The sequence below is a fragment of the Pteropus vampyrus genome, unplaced genomic scaffold (genome assembly GCF_000151845.1).
Source record: "Pteropus vampyrus isolate Shadow unplaced genomic scaffold, Pvam_2.0 Scaffold348, whole genome shotgun sequence".
Classification (NCBI taxonomy): domain Eukaryota; kingdom Metazoa; phylum Chordata; class Mammalia; order Chiroptera; family Pteropodidae; genus Pteropus; species Pteropus vampyrus.
Window position 1 is genome coordinate 1,187,020 of NW_011889129.1, and position 14,348 is coordinate 1,201,367.

At 34.4% G+C, this 14,348-nt stretch overlaps 1 protein-coding gene and 1 pseudogene across 4 annotated transcripts in view; both read right to left on the reverse strand.

The window, feature by feature from the left end:
- Window positions 1–14,348, reverse strand: part of CHUK (conserved helix-loop-helix ubiquitous kinase) — a 33,404-nt gene that overhangs the window by 8,719 nt on the left and 10,337 nt on the right. For all 4 annotated transcript variants that reach the window (XR_002776928.1, XM_011378833.2, XM_023522519.1 and 1 more), the window contains exons 10-16: window positions 10,065–10,259; window positions 8,999–9,101; window positions 6,320–6,443; window positions 5,775–5,926; window positions 3,749–3,810; window positions 2,698–2,807; window positions 1,989–2,038 (exon numbers count right to left, since the gene is read on the reverse strand). Coding sequence is in view for 3 of the 4 variants with exons in the window: in XM_011378833.2 (XP_011377135.1) it covers window positions 1,989–2,038; window positions 2,698–2,807; window positions 3,749–3,810; window positions 5,775–5,926; window positions 6,320–6,443; window positions 8,999–9,101; window positions 10,065–10,259 (796 nt within the window). In the remaining variant the exon portion in view is untranslated. The remainder of the gene's footprint in view (window positions 1–1,988; window positions 2,039–2,697; window positions 2,808–3,748; window positions 3,811–5,774; window positions 5,927–6,319; window positions 6,444–8,998; window positions 9,102–10,064; window positions 10,260–14,348) is intronic.
- On the reverse strand, window positions 5,381–5,492 carry LOC111731090 (annotated as a pseudogene).

A 14,348-nucleotide genomic window follows, 5' to 3' on the forward strand; every position in this document is an offset into this window, starting at 1 on the left:
TATTTATATATATGCATGTACATGTGTATATATGTAGTGTGTTTATATATACATGTACATATATACAGCAGTACTCTAATAATGTCATTTCATTCGATGTCATTTCACTATAACATTTATGAGATGCCATAGGAACTTAACTCCTGTTTGTATCAATGTTTATGGTAAAATTAGTTTATACGTTGTTTCGCTTCAAGTAGCAGAATCCACGGATGACACTGAGAACTTCCTGTACATATATACATATCTAATACTGTTTATTAGATATTTCTACTTCAATGTTTCACTGACACGTAACATCAACATGGACAAAAATGAAAAAAAAAAGAACATGTACAAAAATGAATTCATCTTCTTTTCCCATTAAGTCTGTCATCCTTCCTATAATTCCTATTATGGTGAGTGGTCTTACCAGGCACCCAACTGCCCTAGCCAGCACCCAGCTGCTCCAACCACTCATAATCAATCCATCACCCAACACTATCAGTTCTACCTCCTAAATATTTCTCTTGCCCTTATGATTCTCTTCACCCCACTGCCACAGTTCAGGCTCTCTGCTCTGGCTCATGCTCCTCCCCCGCCCCTGAGCTATGATTATTTCAAAAACTTCATAATTAATGCCCCTGTCTCTGTTCTAGCCACAGTTTAATCCACTGTCCACAATGCTACCAGAGCAGTATCTCTAAAATGCTAATCTGATCAAGCCATTCTCTTGCTTAAAACTTTTTAGGGTTTCTCTTTGTCATCAGGATGAAATCCAAACTCATTACCATGATATACCAGATTCTTTATGATCCAACCACACCTCCCTCTCCTCTTAAAACTCTACAATCCAGTTACATTGCATTTCTTCAAACATGCTAAGCGCTACACATGCATGTCTTCACCTGTTACACTTGGATATACAAGAGCTCACCTCCTTTCACCTAGCTATTGCTACTTACTCTTTAAGGCTCATCTCAGATGTCATCTACTACAGGACACCTCCTGTAACTATCCCTCACCCTCGGTCTTATATGTGCTTCCTAAATGTCTGTAGAAATTAAACAAATTCCACTACAATAAAAATTATGTAGAGGAGATCATGTTATTTGTTAAATATAATTTCACATGTACATTTGAATATTTTTGTAAATTTTAAAGTATAAAAAGTCATGTTTTGTTTTGTTTTACAATTTAGGTATATAGCAAATTAGGGCACGGACTTCACTTTTTATTTCTTCTCTAACCCTTCAAAACAAATCAGTTTTTTAACTGAAGAATAATACCCTGCAGGTACATAATACTTTGTAGTTTCCAAAGCATTTTCACAAACATCCTCTCAAATACATTGCCACACTCATCGAGTTAGGAAAGCAAGGTTTCAACCCCATTTTGTAGAAGAGGGAAGGGAAATGGAGATTAAATAATCTGCCTGAAGTCACTTAGTCAGTAAAGTGCCCAATCTAGAATTCAATGCTTCCAATTTCCAATCCAGTGCTCTTTCCAGCAGACCATACTTTGTACTCAGCAGATGTTCAAAAGGAATTGTTTTGCCAGTGAAATAAGCATTTAGTGACCAGATGCAGATGAAGGCATTTTCAAGGTGAACTGCTTTGGCCTCACACATGGGCCTTCCCTCTGACCATTCCACACCTGAACCTGCAGCATTAACTTCTTCTCAACCTCTCTAATCTTAAGCAGCACTTATTTTTTCCATCTTCCCACATATTTTCTTGCTTCCTCTTCCCCTCTCTTTTGAGTTCCTTTTTTCTCTTTTATTCCTTCCTTTCACTTTAAAAAATTTTCCACCTCAATTTTCTTGTTACTTTGCCTTCCTAATCTCTTAAATTCTGACAAACTAAAAGCTATTGTACCAGAAACATCTCAATGGAAATACCAAAACTGGAATCTATTCTGCAGCTTATTTAAAATCCAATCCCCTAGATTTGTTAAGCTAGGGATCATTTCCAAACATGCCTTTGTGTACTGTGATAAAAATGTCTTACCTGAAGGTCTATGCTTTAACTGCTTATATAGATTGATGGCACGTTGTTCCCTATGAAAGAGAAAACATGCTTCTGTATGTGAAGATCATTTAATGACTATGATAATACACAATTGGAAGGAATGATATTATTTGAATAGAGTAATGATCCATTTTAAAGCAAGTGCATATTGCCAATGAATATTATAGAGAATTTCACTGAGTAATAAGCAAGATTTTACAACGCAAAACTTAATACACTTCTAATCTGCTGTGGTCTACCACCACATATACAACATCCTTGCACCAGAAACACTTAAATGGGCAAAAATTATGGCTTGTTATTAGAGAAAAAAATCTGAAGTTTTTAATCCAAACATTTAGGAACTTAATCTCGTTTAGGGCATTTAATAGACAATACCTTGGACCAGAAGTATGGTAAGTAGGGAAATAGTTTGTAACTTAAAATACTTACGAAAAAATTTTTAACACTTACATGAAAAAAAGCTGTGATTAATATAGCAAAGGTCAACCCAAAGAGTTATTTCTAAAATTTCTGGTGACTAAGAAAAAAATTCCTTTTTAAATATAATGCCAACATATTTGCAGAAAGGAGAACTATAGAACATAACCACATATAGGCTTAATTTGCCAGATGTACACAGAAAGAGCAACCTGCTACAAAAAAAATTATATAGACACCAACACCAACGACATGAACACATCCTTACAGAGATTCCATCGAGTCTCCCTGACGTCTTCCATAGGGGCTCTTCTGAAGCTCCATGATTTCAGTGTGCAGAGACATGATCTGATCCTCCAGGTATCCAATGACACCCACCTAAAATATGATGAAACACAAAAGAAATGACAGACTCACCACCACACAACACAGAGAACTCAAAGAATGACTTGTTGCTACCCTAAGAGAACTAAATAAGTTAATATGAAACTGATTTTGTTCAAGCCTTTTTGTCTCTCAGATTCTCACACTTAATCTTTTACACGAGAACATACTTATTCCTATGCTTCTCTTTTCTCTCCTGACTACAATAAACTGCTAGCATTTGTTTCTCCTCCTAAGAAGCAAAAGGATAGAAGTGTCACTCATAAGACAGAGAAAAAGCGGCCATCAAAACCATTGCATCTCAGTTCTATGATTTACCTCTTGTTCCTGACTGCCTTGAATAAGGATACAGAAAGATAAGGACACTGGATTTCCCACCCTAGGATACCAACTGCCCTACTCATGTCCTCAGGGTAGGTACTGGCCTCAAGGAGAGCAACAATTTAGTGGGACCATGGAGAGATGCACCGTTGGCAAGGAAGGAAATATGCCACGTAGAGAATGATCTATACCGAGTGACCATATAATTTATTGTACAAATCTGTATAATTTTAAGAGTAAAAGGGAGTATTATTGATAATTATGGCAAGACAGGTATAAGTGGACTGTCCCAGGTAAACCAGGATCTGCAGCCATCCTTTCCAAACCAGTCAAAAATAACAACGAAAACTACCACTTACTGTTTATTCTCATTTAATCTGTATAACCTTACTAATACAATATGGAAAGTGAAGCTCATTGAGGCTTCAGTTTAGTTTCATTTGCCCAAAGCCCTTGTTTTTATTCACTATAGTATTTCCCTCTACATACACAAAACATCTACTAGATATTTATCTGATATTCAGGAATGATGTGAAAAATATATACCGAAACTAAAGTTTCTAAAGGAGACTTCAAAAATTAATAAACAGACAAAATAAACTCAGTGATTTTACCTCAGCATAATGGATAGCCTTTTCTTCCATTTCTTTCCATGCTTTTAACATTTTTTCTGAGGCTAAAAAAAAAAAAAGTCTTAATTGGTTATCTCAGAAATAACCATAGCTTTAATTACTAACCTACCCATATCAGCATCAAAAACCATGTTATAGTTTGAGTTGTCCCCTCAATGGTATGTTGAAGTCCTAACTCAGCCCATTAGAATATGCCCTTATTTGGAAATGGGGTCACTGCACATATAATTAGCTAAATTAAGATGAGATCATCCTGGAGTAGGGTGGATCTTTAATCCAGTATGACTATTGTCCTTGAAAGAATAGAGAGACACCTATGAAGGGAGAGCTCCATTTGACCACAGAGGCAGAGACTAAAGAGCTATGCTGCAAGCCAAGGAGTACCTAGGACTGCTGGGTAAACCACCAAGAAGCCAGGAAAAAGCAAAAATGGATTATTCTCCACAGGTTTCAGAGGGAGCATGGCCATACCAACACTTCGATTTTGGACTTTTAACCTCTGTACCTGTAAGATGATAAATTTCTATTGCTTTAAGTCATTTGGCTTATAGTAATTTGTTACTACAACACTAATACAGATGATTTCTCTTTGATAAAAAAAATAAATTTAAAAATAATACATGAACATGATTTGTTTTTAAAAAAACAAACATTATAAAAGGATATAAAAAGATTCTTTCCTTCCTCCCCTTTATCCTCCATCCTAAAAGATATTATTTTTAGTCATTTATTATATAGACACATACCTTTTTCCCTCACAAATGAGAACATCTACACATACTTTTCTTTCTTCACTTTTTTTCCTAACTTAAAAACATCACTGCCTACTAGAACTAATTGGGGAGATCACTTCGTAAATTATATAAATGTCTAACCACTATGCTGTACACTTGAAACTAATATAAAATAATACTGAATGTCAACTCTAGTTGAAAAATAAAAATTATAAACAAAATCAAAAAAATCACTGCCATTAAAGATCCAGGTGATCTTTTAATATCAGTATGCATAGGTCTACCTCATTCTTTTTTAATAGTCATATAAAATATACAACTGACAAGTCAAAGACAATTTGGTAAAATAATTATAATGTTCTGCCATGCACCAGAATACCCATAATACACAACTAAAAATAAAACATCAATCATAGAATCAGCTCTAGTGGGTAAACTTACCCAACTGGACACTGTTGATCATTTATTGAGATACACCTACTTTATTCAAGACAAGTATACGAACAGGATTTGTTTCCCAAAAAAGAATTTGTCTCACGAAGAAAAACAAAACAAAGAACCAGAAATGCTAGTGGTGACCTCTTCAGTTTATTTGATTTTAACTCTGCTTTTTACATTTCCTTAGCACATCTGAAGGTAGATAAGCTTAAAGTCAAATACTGGAAATATGGAGGCTGTGTACAATAAAAAAGTGAAACTACTGAGTAGGTGGTTTGGAAAAAAACCTACAATTATTTATAGAAAGATAAGTAGTTTAAGAGTTCCCTGGCTAAGAAGTCATCTCAATTTGATTTTTTTTTAAAGGCAAGGCAACCCTTGATTGACCTCACAGATTGCAAGGACCTTGTCAGCTTACAATCCCTTATTTTTTATTTTTTTATGCCTACAGTACCTAGTCTTCCTAGGTGGTCTCCCATCCAAGTACCAACCAGGCCCGACCCTGCTTAGCTTCAGACGGGATCGGGCTTGTTCAGGGTGGCATGGCCGTAGACCCAATATAATTTTGTATCTATTTTAAAAATGAAGTTTGAAAAACACAAGTTTTAAAATTACTTTTATATTTTTCTGGAGCTAAACGAACAAACATAAAGCTACTCAATTAAAAGTTTAAAACAAGCTAACATTCAAAACATGACTTATAATGATTGAGGTACCTTTTTTCTTGTTCTAATGTAAATGTAAGAGAAACAACTGGCTATAAAGCAAGAAGGCAAAATAGCATATGGCTTCAAGACACTAGACACTTCTTTCAAATACATTACCCAAACACTTACATATCCCATAAGTCATCTGCTCACTGTATCTTTCCAAGTCAAGCTGAATGCTTTTGTGAAAAAACTCCAGTTTAGCTTTCAGTTGCTGAGATGCTGAGATCAGAGTGTTCTTCATTTTTGTCAAGTTAGTATTATATCTAAGAAGACTTAACCTAAACCATAATCGAAAAAAAAAAAATCATAAACAATAGACAAAATTTAAAAACTTAAATTGCTATAAGCTCAAAGGCTAAGTTTCTATTATCAGTCTATGAGAAATAGCTGATCTCTAGAATCTAGTCTCTAAAGAATTCCTGCCTATGACATTCTATGATAAAACAATCTTCTTTATATTAGGACATTCTGCTCAAGAACTACTCTCAAGCTATTGAAATTAGAGGTATTTCAGACCATTAGTAAGAATTCTAATAGTCTGATCAAAACATTACATTCCAAATTGGCCCAATATTTTAGTATTATATGAACACTGATTGATAACTGGCAAGATTGATTATTAAGCATTAAAGCACATGACATTGCCCCTATAAACAACAGAATCTGCTTACATTGCTGCTCTTTGTCCCTGAAAGAGCCTGCTGTAGTCTTCTTTTAGCCCAGATACATAGTGCACTGCTTCAGCCCATACTTTACGCAGCTGTATAATTGGAAGCTGTATTTTGCTATCCTGTACTACATGTAAGAAGACAGGAAAAAGGAGATGAGTTATTTTTTAAGACTGTAAAGATTCTTTGTGATTTCCTGCCCATACAAATATAATTCCCATAGATGCTAGAAAAACACTTGTTACTATTTCCTTCAGTTCCATATACATTTACTGAACACCTACAGTACATGAGCCCTGTTCCAGAGAGGGGGAGAATAAAAATGATAAGACATAATCACTACATAATCACAAAGCTTGCAATTATCCCAGTCTCTCTCTTTTCTTGTTTTTCTCCAACCTGGCATACTCTTTTTCCTCTCCACTAGTATAAATTCCAAATTTTTTTAAAGTTCTAAATCAGGTCCCATCTCCTCCACAATCTGCCACAGTCTTTCCTGCCTCTGAATGATAAATTGCATCTGCTGGACTACCAACACAGCTTCAGGAACACATACAGGGAAATTGCAGTTTCATAAGATATACTTTCTTCAATGCCAGACTTATGAAATTATCTACTTATGATTATCTCTTGCCCTTTTTTTGGTAAAGTGAATGCTTCTAAAATAACAGCAGGTATGTATATTAAGTTCAATGAAATTACATGTTAACATAATGAAATTCCATGTTAACATTATGAAATTCTCTAAGAGTGAGAGTCATCCTATATTCTTTTCTAATGAAAACCTTCAAAGAGAGGTTGCTACTAGGGTTCATATTGAGAAAACATTATCTGAAGCAAACTTCAAAAAAAATAATGTAACTGGAAAAATTTTTGCCTCCCCTATAATTATTAACAGCTTCATTAACCTTTCTTCTATTTTTATATACTTATATACCCACACTTACTCCTGAGGCTTCCTACAATACACCAAAAAACGAAAACAAACAAACAAACGAAAAACCTTTTAAAAGTCTGGGAGGGAAGCCTGATCTAAATACACAAACATATACACACACACGCGCGCGCGCACACACACACACACACAAATTAAAGTCTGAAAGGGCCTAAGAAATGATACTCCAGTAGTAAGAAATACACATAGTGTCCAGATCTTGGTTTCTAGTATTGTTCTCCAACTAAAAGAACTAGGGCTCTTTGGAAAAATGGCAACTTCTAGGACTGGGGCAGGAAATACACAAGATGGGTCTGAGGCACACTGTAGTGTCAGGAAGTAAGAAAATACTAAAAGAAGAAAACTCTCATTGATGAGACAAGTAAAAGGGGCATAGGAAGCTAACTGAAAGAGCTCCTAATAGCCAAAGTTGCAACAATTTAAACAACAAAATAAATTAGTATTGAATTATAATCCAAAGTCTAATATCCATGAATCTATATTGATATAATAAATTATTGAGTAAATTAATAAATGAGAAAGAAAAGACAAATCTAGCATACAGAAGAATTCCTAATAAATTATGTAGGTACTCCACCTTAAAGGGAGGGGAACATAACTCCCTATTCCTTAAGTGTGGGTTCTGCATAACGACTTCCTTCCAAAGAGTACAGTATGGAAAGGGGATTAAAAGACTAAACTTTATAGTGGAAAAACCTGACAAACACTACTTCAGCCAAGTGATCAAGGTCAACACCAAGGGCCATAAATCATGTTGACAGTATATACCCTTTAAGTAATGTGATAAAAGCCACTTTACTTTCTCTCAAAAACCCATAATCCTAGTTTAATTATGAGGGGAAAAAAATCAGACAAATTGTAACAAAGGGGCATCCTATAAAATACTTGACCAGTATTCCTCAAAACTGCCAAGGTCATCAAAAACAAGGAATGTCTGAGAAACAGCCAAGAGGAGCCTAAGGAGACATGACAACTAAATGCAATGTGGTATCCTGGATAAGATCCTGGAACAGAAAAAAGGACACCTGATAAGGAAATCTGAATAAAGTATGGACTTTAGTTAATACTGATACATTGGTTCATTAATTGTAACAAAATGTACCATACTAATATAAGATCTTAACAACAGGGAAAACTGTATGTGTGAGGGAGGGGAATATTATGAGAATTCTGTACTATCTGCTCATTTTTTCTGTACATATAAAACTGTTCTAAAAAAAAAACTAATAAAAACGAAAAGGAATGATTACATAATTTTAGCCCTTATGCCCAATTTTGTTCTTGATTTTACAATTTTGTGCTTGATTTTGGTTTGGGGTAGACAGAAATTGACCACTTCTTCAAAAGAAAAAAATAATTCTCACAGGATAAATGAAAACGTTTAAACATTAAGCTATATTCGTAGGATAAAATGAAATTTTTGAACATGCTTAAATAATGAAGGAACAAGTAAGAAGTAGGCTTAATTAATAACAAAGATTCATGCTTCCATCTGTGAGAGGCCTATCCTCAGGAAAGTAAGTCTCCCAAATGAGGGAACTGGTAGTGCTGATTTAAAACCTACCTTTTCACCTTCCAAACTATAGAAATTCATTTTTCACCACGAATAGAAACCTAAAGTATGAGATACAGAACAAAAACACCAAAGACCATTTCCAGTAATCATGTTGAGTCAAACTTATATTATTTCAGGTTTAAAGCTCAGTCAATAAATGGACTAGACTTACCAATATAATTTACACAGTCAGATAAACTTCTGGAAGCGAATGGTCCTTCATATACAGTCTTACTTTTATCAAACAAATAAACCATATAGCTATCACAGCCTCTCTGAAAAAAGAAACGAACAATTAAAAAGAAAGATCGTTGAGCACCCTAAGTTCTCTAAGTATTTAAGCACCAGATTTCCTACTCTGAAATGCAAATGAACAAAGTCAATGTTCATTAGCAGATACAGATTTAGGGTCTAAACTTTTGTTTAGGAAAAATAAATTAAAAACTTCAGTATGGGCTAAAGTAAAAATCACCAAACCCAAAAGGACAAAAGCTAAAATTCATAACAACATATATCCATAGAATGAAAATACTATTCAGTAATCAAAAGGAATAAAATAGATACCTGCTATAACACAAATGAACCTCAAAAACATAATGCTAAGTACAAGAAATCTGACACAGGTTATATGATTCATTTACATGATCCATTTATATGAAACGTTCAGAAAAGGTAAATCCAAAAAGATAGAAATTAGTGATTGCATGGGGTGGGCAGAATGGAGATTAACAGTTAATGGATATGAAGACTCTTATTGAGATGCAAATGTTTTAAAACTGATCTATGGTAATAGCTGCACAGGTAAATTTACTAAAACAAAAAACAAAAATATCCTGAATTGTACACTTGAAATGGGTAAATTATATTATATATAAAATATGCCTCAATAAAGTCAAATAAAATGAAAAAAGGGTCATAACCATAATCATTATACCATCCATTTATCCTGACAGGACCTATGAGACTGCTGGTCTAATTTCAAGGTTCTGGGCCTTAAGACAAAAAGGGAAAAAAAGAGGGAGGAGAGAACTAGCACCAAAGAGAAAATCATACAAAGTTCAAAACAACGAATGTTTCCCTTCTATCTTGTTTATCTTGCAAAGCAATAAAAGAGTAGAATTAAACTAAAAGAATTACAAGATGTGCACCACCCGCCAAGGGATTTCAAAATGCAGAGCATGCAATCTCTCTCTATGCAAATTTCTTATATTCTTCTAGGTATATTAGAATTCTCTTACTACTCCATCTAGAACACATTGAGAGGCTGGTTTCCGAGGATCCAGAGAAATTCCCGTCTCTGAAAGAAGCTCTTGAGAACCAGTGTTTATTCCAGTTTCATGCTCAATACGAGACTGCAGTGAATGAAGACTTTCATCAGGTGGTAACAGAAAAGAAATTATCTTTGCAGAAGTCATATTTAGGATGTGTACTATCTGTATAAATAAATAAGAAAAAAGAGAAATGATTATTGATCATCTGCTACATAAAAGATGCAGTGCTAGAAACTAAGAAAATATGAGTGAAAGGTATTATCTCTACACTAAACAAGGTTCAATCATTTTCCAAAGTGAGATATCTTCCATAATTATAAAATGACATTCTGAAAACTGAAGAGCTTGCTTTTCTCTTACAACAGATGTTAGTTCCAAAGAATAAAGTTTCAAAGTTCTAAGGATGCAAAAAAATCAAGAAATAAAAACCTCAATTTAAAAAGGCAACATTTATTCTGAGAAACCATATCACAGACCTGGAAGGAAATGTTCCCATTTATGAAATGCCTAGTAGATGCCAACCAGAGTTAAGTGCTTAATGTTTAACATAACATCCTGTTAATTAGATCTTCTAATCTCCATTTTTTGCAAAGGGAAAAATCAGAGCTCTGAGACCTTGTTAGGGATCACACAGCTAACAATTGGTAGAACTTAGATCTAAACTCATATCTGTCTGACCACCTTACAATGTCTCAAGAAATAATCATCTGATAGATGAGCTGGGCCTCTCTTTAAATAGGAAAAAGCACTGTTATCCTCATTTTTCAGATAAGGCAGCCAAATCCTAGAGCAGTGACCTGATTAAGGGCCCAAAGTTGGATAAGAAAAGTCTAATTACTCTCACCTAAAGCCCCATTGAAAGCAGGAGCCTGATACAGGCCAAATTAAGCGTGAAACTGAGTTAAACATTATTCAGGTAATCAAGGACAGCCACAGAGTTAGAGGTCAGGTTTTTTTTCTTTTAACACAACATGATTTTAAATCTTCCACTGTCCTTAGATAGGCCATACAAAATTAATACCTATGTTTCTCCAATGTCTTACATTGAGTATATGCAAATGATTAAAATTCTCTCTGCTGGAAATGCTTATTACAGAGACAAAGCATTAACTTTCCTTTTATAATAAACCTTTTATGTTTAAAAAAGGTAGGGGGAAGAGAAGGGAATTTCCAAAGTTGACATAGATGTACAACAAAAGTACACCAAGGGAGACCTTCCATTCCTTCCCAGCCTAGATAGATTGCACACTTTGACAGCTGCTACTAAGAGCAACAGCAGAAACTTAGGACAAAAATCCTAAAGTGGATATTTACTTTTATATAGGGTATATGTCAAATTAGGGTAAGTGATTATGATATCCCACTATCAAAGCTGAGCCAGAGGGGGCAAAAGTAAGGGAAAGGAAATACAACTTAAAGTTATCCTTTTGCTCACTCAAATATTTAATGAGTGTCTACTACGGTACATACTATTAAGTGTGTTGTGGTATGGGTATGCAAACTGAGTAACGTAACTTATGATCCTTAAAACCTCCACAGGATAATAGTCAAATGGAAGATATCAAGAAACATTAAGAGAACTAAAATAGAAGACAAAATGCAGTTGGTACTATAATAATGCATTGTGCAGATTCCAAAAGAGCTTACTTGGTAGGAAGAAAGGGGCATTTATTAAAGGAGGCACTATTTGACCTAAATTTTGAAAAAGAAGAAAGATTAGAATGAGAAAAAAATTGCAAGAAGTAAAGTTCTTCTAAGGTAGACAGAGAGGTAGAAAGGGATGAGTATAATCAGAGAATATAAATAATCCAGTTCAAATTTAACTAAAACGATGCCCCCTTAGACATAATAGGAGATCAGGCTGGAAGGGCTGAAATGAGACCAAGATAGATTCTGAATGCCACTGTAAGAGTTTGAACTTTATTCAATAAGCAAAAAGGAACTATGGAAGGCTTTCTAAATTGAGACCCTGAAAAGCTCAGAACTGTTAAAACATTCAAAGGATAAATCTGACAAAATAATTGGATATGTAGATTGAAGAAAAAAGAGTAGTCAAAGTTTCCAACCTAGGTACCTAGAAAGGTGACAGTGCAAGTAAGAAGCAAAGGAAAAGCTATGAGTAGAAGATTTAATGAAGCAAATATGTTCAGTTTTAAATAAATTCTTAGGTGCCAATGGGACCACCAAATGTAGTTATACAGAAGTTATAAATACTCTGCAGAAAAGTCACAACTCAGAAGATTAAATTTGGGAGTTATACATATTCAGTTTATACAACTAAAGTTACACAAATGAAGAAATTGCCAAGGAAAAGGAAGAAAAATTAATATGGAAAAAGAGAACCAACGAGAGACTCTTAGAGATATAGTTACTCTTAGGGGCATGAAAGAAGAGACAAAGAAGGAATAATTAAATACTCCTATTTCATCATTATCATCAGTGGCAAGTTCACTACACTTTTTTCAGCTTTTTTACATATATAAAGTTTTTCATAATAAATAGTTGGAAAAATATGTGATCAGACTCTCAAAACTTTTTTAAAGGAAAAAAAATTTCAGTAACTTCTTTGTTGATTTCTTTTTTACATGCAAATCAACTACGTTATTCCCTCATTGAACAAGATAATAAACAAACACCTTAGGAAAATGCCCTACAATAATACCAAGCTGTTTTACAGCTCATGCTTCTGTGTTCATGATATTCCTCTGCCTGTAAATCTTTCTCCTTACCCATTTCCCTGATTAACTCTTACTTATCTTTCAAAATTCAGTGTTATTAACATGTCTAGGAAGCATCCCTGAACTACTATGAATCCTATTGTATGCATATCTTATTCTGGAAAACCTCACAGTAATATTGATCCTTTAAAGAAGATATTACTGAACCTGATCAATCAATCAATCAATCAATATTTGCCAGATTCACAGATAGGTAAATAATGGTGCTGCAAGTTGAACTAAAATCCACAGACCACAAAACACACAGGAAGGACTCTTTCCCCATACTCTATGACAAGCAGACGCTCACGGACCCCTTCAAAGTACAAATGATGCTACGATTACCATGACAAATCTGAAAAACATCTGAGATAAACATCAAAATTTACTGGAGGCAACAAAGAACTAAAGGGCGTCACCCAGTCTTGCTTGGCTAACACACTGAGGGATGATTTATTCCTTGGCACAGAAGAAAATCAAATCAAGAAGCCAGATATCTTTTCACTGTTAGCCAACAATGACATCAATATGGGCTTAAGTTTCTATTTAAAAAGTATGCCAAATTAGAGTAAAACTTTATATGATTATACATTCTCATTTCAATTTCAGAAATACTTTTTATTCCAAGCAATCAACAAATACGGAAAGATTGCAGATAAGAGTTGTTTCTGGGTATACGGCATAAAAGAACCTCTCATTCGTATCAATGAAGATTTACTGAGAACCTGGTACATGCCCTGCTTTATACAGAATGCCAAGGTAGGGATGGTGTGGTAGTAGGGTGCATGATTGTTAATGAAAGTAGTAAAAGCAATTCCAGCATTGAAGAAAACAATTTATATGGAGAGGCATGAGTGGAAGATGAGAAACAATAAAATATTGTGGCAGAAACTATTCAGAGAAAAGGAGTGTTGAATATGCACCAGTGCAGGTAAGGAGATAAACACAGATACAGATCTTTCTGGGTAGAAGGATAGCATCTGTCAAAGCACAAAGATAGAGCTTGATGGCATAAGCAGTTAGTTACAAGCTGGTCCTGAGTGAAGTAAAGGATAAAAGAAGCAGGTATGAGGCAGGAACATGGTTGGGGTGGACCTGCATTAGGAAAGCCCAAAAAAGCAAGGCAGATCAGTTTAGACTTGACTTGGTAGGCAAGAAAAAACTATGTTAGTTTCTTAGAAAAATAAAAAAGTATTTTCAGAAAATGAGTTGGGCTGCATGGACTATAAGATGTTCATGCTACATGGACTACAAGATGGGAAAAAGTATAGAGGCATGTAAGCCAGGTAGGAACCTTCTTCATCAAACCAAATCCAATATGATTAGACCTAAATGAATGAGGCGATAATGGCACCAATGTAAAGAAGGGGAAAATTCAAAAGATGCTTCAAAGGAGTAATCAACAAAGACAACTTAAAAATAAAACTGGGAAGGCTTATTAAAAAAATTAAAATGCATCATCTCTAAAAATATAAATTTATTTTTCAAATAAGCATTAGGAAAAGATTATTAAAATATATTTATACTAATTTTC